This window comes from Oratosquilla oratoria, chromosome 33, assembly GCF_046742065.1.
Source record: "Oratosquilla oratoria isolate Oo_2021 chromosome 33, ASM4674206v1, whole genome shotgun sequence".
In the NCBI taxonomy this organism is placed as follows: Eukaryota; Metazoa; Arthropoda; class Malacostraca; order Stomatopoda; family Squillidae; genus Oratosquilla; species Oratosquilla oratoria.
Window position 1 is genome coordinate 20538065 of NC_134809.1, and position 7443 is coordinate 20545507.

The window sequence follows — 7443 nt, forward strand, 5'->3', positions numbered from 1 at the left end:
CTCACTTTCCTATTATTTCCTCTTTTCCTTCTCTCTTTCTACTTCTTTCTCCATGTCTTCCTTTTCTCTCTCTTTATCTTCATATTTCATTTTTCTTAACTCATTCTTCATCCTATTCTTTCTCTTTCATTTCTTTTCTTTTCTTCCTTTACTTCCCTTCCTTTTTCCTTCCATCTTTACCATCATTTCCCCTCTCGTCCTCCTCTTCATCTCCTTCCATTTATTTTCCTCTTATTCATTTTCCTTTTCCTTCCTTGTCCTCTCTTCCTCATACAACCGCACTCTTCTTGTTCTCTCACTCCTCCACTCAACTCCTCCTCTTCTTCCTCTTCCTCCTCTTCTTCATTCTTGAGTACCCCAGCAACTGTATCCTCTTTTCCTCCTACAACCGCACTCTCCTTGTTCTCTCACTCCTCCTCCTCCTCTTCCTCCTCCTCCCCCTCTTCCTCCTCTTCTTCATTCTTGGCTACCCCAGCAACTGTATCCTCTCTTCCTCCTACAACCGCACTCTCCTTGTTCTCTCACTCCTCCTCCTCCTCTTCCTCCTCTTCTTCATTCTTGAATACCCCAGCAATCGTATCCTCTCTTCCTCCTACAACAGCATTCTCCTTGTTCTCTCACTCCTCCTCCTCCTCCTCTTCCTCCTCCTCCTCCTCCTCTTCATTCTTGGCTACCCCAGCAACTGTATCCTCTCTTCCCCCTACAACCGCACTCTCCTTGGTCTCTCACTCCTCCTCCTCCTCCTCCTCCCCCTCCTCCTCCTCCTCCCCCTCTTCCTCCTCTTCTTCGTTCTTGGCTACCCCAGCAACCGCCATTTGAGAAATCCTGAGATGGTGGAGGGCGAAACGGAGGTAGGGCCTTGTCCTACAGTCTCTATTTTTACATATGCCTTTGCATACATGAAATCATATTAAACTTTATTCAATTTTATTACCGATTACCAGCTCTTCCATCCACGGAAAAATTGTAACCCTGACGATGTTGAATTATAGATGTTTTTAAAGACAAGTTTTAAAGTCGATAGCTGAAAAGAGTAAGAGTAAAGGTATTATCTATTAGCTTTCTTCTGTGACTGGAGATACCCAATTATAAAAGAAAAAAAAAATGCTGCGTTACTCGGGTCAGTAGGGGAAGTAATAAACGCCCCTCCCTAAATTATGGGCTGTATAAAACTTTTCCACTTTGTATCCAATGCAGAGTATCATCGAGCTTAAGGTGACGCATTCCAGTTTACTTTGTAGCACAGTTTCTTTACTTTCGTATTCCGTTCCAGTTCGTGGGAACAAGTTCTGTTCCGTTTACACACGCATACACGCTTGTGCGCGCGCATTTACACATACACAAACACGCAAGCGCACAGACGCATGTACATGTACGCACATGCGCGCATACATATGCACACACATGCACACATACATGCACACATACACACACACACACACACACACACACACACACACGCACGAAATATACATTCTCAAAACGTTCACACATGCACAGAACATATGCATACACAAAACATACAAGTATACACAAAGCATATATAAATACACAAAAAATACACACATACAGAAAACATACACACGTACACAAAACATACACACATACACAATACATACACATATACACAAAACACGCATACATGTACAAAACACACACACATACACAAATACACACGCGCGCATAAACACACACATGTATGTATATATATATATATATATACATATATATATATATATATATATATATATATATATATGTATTTAAACACAAGAACTCCCATTTCGCCCTTGACTCAATTCGGGCAAAACCACTCCATTCATTCTCTCTTCACGGAACCCTCCACCCGCCACTCCCCATCTCCTAGACCGACCCACTCCCACCACGGGGTTCCTCTTACCACCAGACCATATCTGAATGCACCACCCCCGACCCCATTGTGTGCATCTAATGTGAAATGAAAAGACAGACAAGACAAGATAGGACGAAACAAGACAATACAAGGTAGGACAAGAAAAGGCAATACAAGGTAGGACAAGACAAGACAATACAAGGTAGGACAAGACAAGACAATACAATTTAGGACAAGAAAAGTCAATACAAGGTAAGACAAGACAATGCAATTTAGGACAAAACAAGACAATGCAAGGCACGACAAGATAAAGCAAGACAAGACAAGACATCTCAAGACAAAGCAAGTCAAGACAAGATTAGACAAGACAATACAGCACAACGCAACACAAAACAGCACAACACAACGCAATGTGATAGAGCCCAGCGGAACGCAACCCAATAATAGTCCATCCCATTCCATCTCACCCCGGCACCAAATCCCACGCGTCCCAGCCTCGTTCTTTCGCCTAACTGCATCACACTCCCCCCCTCTCTCTCTCACTCTCCCTCCCCCTCTCTCTCTCTCTTTTTATCTCTCTCCTCCCCCGCTCTCTCTCACCCCTTTCTCTTTCTCCTCCCTCTCTCTCTCTTTCTCTCTCCTCCCTCTCTCATCCTTTCCTCCCCCTCTCTCTCTCTCCCTTCCTCTCTTTCTATTTCTCTCCCCCTCTCTCTCACACCCTTTTCTCTCCCCCCTCTCTCTCTCACCCCTTTTTCTCTCGCCATCTCTCTCTCCTCCCTCCCGCCATCTCTTCCTCCCCCTCTCTATCCCCCTCTCTCCCAGCCTCACGGGAAAGTGGACCATCCATGTTGGTTTTCTGGGTCGCCAAATCAGGCGAGGATTGTCAGCCCTGATGCGATGCGGAGTGCCAACTCAGAGGACGCCACCCAAGCGTGGCCGAGGCAGTTTTTCACAGTCATATATTTTGGTTGAATTTCATTCCGATTTGTCATAAATTTGTTTTGCTATTTATTGCTCCTCATTACTTTCAAAGCCGTAATGCTTTGTGTTTGTGTTATTCGTTTGTATGTTTACTCCGTGTGTGTGTGTTTGTGTGTGTGTGTGTTTTTGTGTGTGTGTTCGTGCACGCGTATGTTTATTTAATTGTAGTATACAGGAAAAGAGCTACGCTCGTGAGTTTTTTCGTGTGTGTGTGTGTGTGTGTGTGTGTGTGTGTGTGTGTGTGTGTGGAGAATTGGAGAGAGAAAGAGAGAGAGAGAGATGAACAGATACATGTATAGAGACTATAGAGGCAGATGGATAGATAGAAAGAGAGAGAGAAAGAGGGGGTTTGCAACAATTACACCATTTTTTATGAGTGTGTGTGACCGGTCGCACATGAATGCATCTGCACGTGGCTATGCATTTATACACATTCAGATACGTACACAGACGCACATGTAGATGGGATAAATGCGTTTTTGTTTTCCACTTATTCGACAGTTAAGTGCCTAACGGTGTTTCATTGTAGAATACTTGGTGGAGACTGGCTCTTTGTCTTTTCTTTCCTCAATTAGTTCTCTAACAGTTCATGTCTTTGTTGCTTTGCAGAAGTGATGGTGGAGCTGAGCCCAGGGTTACTACGACCTCACTCTCTCTCCTCGCGACTACAGCTCCTGAGGTGCCAAATCTGACGTCATCCTCCAACGAAATTTAGGTACTCAGAAGGTCCTACTTGGGGCAGAGAAAAGCCCCTTGAGTTCTCCCCATAAACCTTATGGTTATGCATTCGAAAGACTCTGAAAAAGGTGAATAAACACTGCGTGTGCTGGGAGAACCTTTGGTGGATCGTGAAGTCGGACCCTTCTTCGTTGTCGGCGTCGTCCCCGCCGTGGCTGTTGCTGCTGCATGCAGTCACGTGGGGGCGACCCAAATGGACGTTCCGCGCCCGGAAGGGAGCCAGGTGCAAAAGTGAGGCAGTCGAGGGAAGTAGAAAACTCGAAAAGAATTCGTCGCTTGCTGCAGTTCTTGGAGGGCGGAGACTCACGAAGAAGGAGAGAAGAAGGGCGAGATGAGGTCAGTGCAGATTCTGCTGTTCAAGGACGAGGAACCTTAATGTGTTCGTGGAGAAGACCAGACAAATCAAAGTAGTTTCTTGTATTAGAAAAGAACGAATTGTTGGGCTGAACTCTTTGCCCACACTTTAAAGACTAAAAGTGCACAGCATACTGTTCCGACTGTTTGATTCAAAATATACTAAACTTTAAAGTGTATGTGCTATTGGTAACGAAGAAGAACCCACATCTGACACGGTGTTGGGGGCAAGGGAGAGTAAGTGAATATCCTACTCACACTTGAAAGCTAAGAAGAAAGGATCTTTCTCTATCAATAGATGTGTGTGTTTTTTTTAACAAAATAGAAAAACGAATTTGTTGTATTCCAACTGTACAAGTGAATTAGTGTGAATTAGATTTTTATGCGGCTGGGGGGGGGAAGTGAATCTATATATAGTTCATCAAATCATGACACAAATTCCAAAGATGATTAATCGTGCAATCTTTTACAGGAAGTGTGAATGTAACAATAAAGTTTAAAAGTAACGTAAGTGGTGCAATACAACCTAACACAAAAACCAATAACAGAGACGATTTTCGAGCATAGTTTTGGTGAGAAAAAAGAAAAAAGGGAGAAAAAAGGTGTCGACTGCTGAAAATGCTCCCAAAGATTTTTTATGAGGGGAGAGAGATAACGACCGGCTGGGTGTTCGCAAAAGACATCGTATAAAACGGGAACGAAAATGGGAAGTGTCACAGCATAGCAGTAGAGAAAAGTCGCACACATTTCACCGATTAATGTGACTATAAGGCCAAGTGAATCAGTGAACGACTTCAGGAGAGAGAGAAAAAAATGTACTGTAGAGTCTCAGGAGAGTTCAAAGTAATTTCATATATGTCAATGTGATACAGAACGTGTCATGAATAGAAAATACGCTTCTCAGCTTCTCAGACTCTTTGGTCAAAAATACACCAAGTTATGAATATTTCATTCAGACTTGGAGTGAAGTTGTACCATGACGCGAGGAAAAAGCGTTGAGGATGTGTAGTTCTATACAAAATTGTAGGTAAGAGTTATAAGTTATTACAAACGGTATTCGTAATTGGCGGGTTGATCAAGTAACAGGAAACGATAGAAACGTGAATTGCAAACTTAAAATTGCTCAGAAAGGTGAAAGTGTTTAAGGGCATGAAAACAAATAAAATGCTTGTGACAGCAGTGAGATCGAATATGTCTTTGTTATCCTTTTAAGGAAGAACTATCTTTGTCTGAAATCTGCACTCCTTACTTTCTCTATGTGCTTGTTATAGATTATTTTGGCGCTGAATTCCAGTTTTATGATACTCTTTCGATGAAGGTGAACTTAGTGTTATTAGAAACGTTTTCCTAGGTCACCTGGACGTTATGAACTACTGTTCACAATTATTAAGAAGTGACTAAACCATTCGGAAGAGACTGATTTACTGTCGTTACTAAAAACTCGAGTTCATGAAATTCTTTTGCTAAAAATTGACTCACTGTAACAGGTTTGTTCTTTTTATGTATGATAGATCCTCTTAACATTCTGCTGCGTTCTTGAAGAAGATTCAAAATTCTTAATACTCCAGACTTTGGTTTTTAGCTCCAGGTGGACGTGTGTATCAAACCATTCCCGCTTGGTGAGACCTCCATGATGCATACACCGACACCAACCAATTCACCAGACGATGATGAGGACGATAATCGCCCAAGAACAATTATGATGAGGATGATGACAAAACTACACCTGCAGGGCATACTATCGAGTATTACCCACGCGTCTCACATTAGGGGTGGTTACTGATTGGTTAGGACTGAGCTTTCCCCCTACTCTGGTTGGCTCAAAACACCATGACGTCACGGGTCCGGTCAGGCGTCCTGCGAAAGGCCAAAAAGAACGCAAAATTGACAAACCCTCCTGTCGCAGTTGGAGGAGCATCAGCTTCCCTTAGCGAACAAGGGTTAGCTGAAGGAGGACCCGTGAAGAAAAGAGGAGGAGGTGAAGGAGGAGACGATGCCGAGCAGGGCATTGTCCACCTTGAGGGCGACGGGTCTCTCTCGAGTGTAGCGAGCAGCAGCAGGGAGACCGGGTACTCGAGTTCGCAAGAACCTGGGCCCGGAGGCTCAGGAGACCTCGCCGAAGTCTCTGGTCATATCAGAGTCAACCCACTCTGCGATCCGAACGTCTCCTCCCTCTCTACCTCCTCCACCCCACCCTCAGCAATGTCATCCTCGACCACATCGTCCTCGACCACCTCGCCCTCAACCACTTGCCTGACGCGGGGACGGAGAGCCTATCGGCTTACCATTCCTGGGGCGATCTCCTCCTCCTCTTCGTCCTCCCTAAGTAAACTCAGGGGCCTTGGCAGAGCTTCGAGTGTCAGTGCCACTTCCTCCTCTAAATTGCCCTCCGACATAATCCTCGACAGTGTGAGCAACAATGAAGAGGGCACCAAGGGTAGTGGGATAAACAGTGTAGGAGAAGGAGGAAGAGGAAAAAGAGAAAATGGGGGAGGAAATAACGGTGACCCAAAAACTTGCCAAAATCCTTATATATCAGGAGATAAAGATGAAGTAACTGGCGGAAGCGGACGAGGAGAAGAAGAAAGAGGAGGAGGAGGAGGAGGAGGAAATTCTGGACAAGGAGGGAGATCGCAGGACCATGCTGCCGTCGAAGGGCAGCACGAGGCCGGGACGTGTGGTCACGGAGGAGAAGGCGAAGGACCTAATAACAATACTATTCGACAAGGAGGCAGCAACGGTGGGGGAGGAAGAGGGGCAGAAACAGGAGGAGGAGGAGGAGGAGGAGACGAAGGCGGGAGCCGCCTGGGAGGAGAGTCCCGCGCCAGTCACTCTGGAGCTGTGGGCGGCGACAGCACGAGAATCGCGCAGGCGGTGGTGGAAGGGCCCTTATCTCAGGGCTCCACCACCAGCTCGCCTCCTCCTCTCCAACACCACTACCACCACCACCAACCCCAACCCTCCCCCTCCCCGTCCCCGTTCCCCTCCTCATCCTCCTTTACCTCATCGGTGAAACTACGGGAGGCGAAGAAGAGTATTCGGGTGGAAATTGTTGACTCCGAAAATATGGACCTCGACTCCGGAGGATCTCTTGAGCGGAGGACCGTCGTCGTAGACAGGTAAGTGAGAGTGGGTCATTTCCGGGGACGGGGGGGTGGGGGGAGGGGAGAGATCATCCGGGGGTGTCCGGACGAGGAACTTTCCCTCTTTCCCTCCTCTCCCTCCCCCTTTCTTTGGCTTGGGAGGGAGGGAGGGAGGAAGGGAAGGACATCTAAGTATACTTGGGTATGTCCTGTGGAGTCAGAGTAAGGGACTCTATTCCCTCCCTCACTTCCTTACTACAGCCTTCCTTATGTGGGAGATCTCGTGGGAGGAATTGGAGGGAAGGAGGAGGAGAGGAGTAGGCCTCCGAGGTGACCTGGCAAAGGTTTAACCTCCTCCTCCTCCATACACTACCCTCCTTTTGTCAGGAGGATATCGTTTAGTTCTCCAAAGGGGTAATTTTATTCCCTTGTGAT

At 46.0% G+C, this 7443-nt stretch overlaps 1 protein-coding gene across 1 annotated transcript in view; it reads left to right on the plus strand.

The window, feature by feature from the left end:
* The window catches only part of LOC143018014 (uncharacterized), a 338501-nt gene extending 331453 nt beyond the window's left edge, over positions 1-7048 (plus strand). Inside the window, exon 2 of the mRNA XM_076173053.1 lies at positions 3443-7048. Coding sequence (XP_076029168.1) covers positions 5756-7048 — 1293 coding nt within the window. The 5' untranslated portion in view covers positions 3443-5755. The remainder of the gene's footprint in view (positions 1-3442) is intronic.
* The last annotated feature ends 395 nt before the right edge of the window (positions 7049-7443 follow it).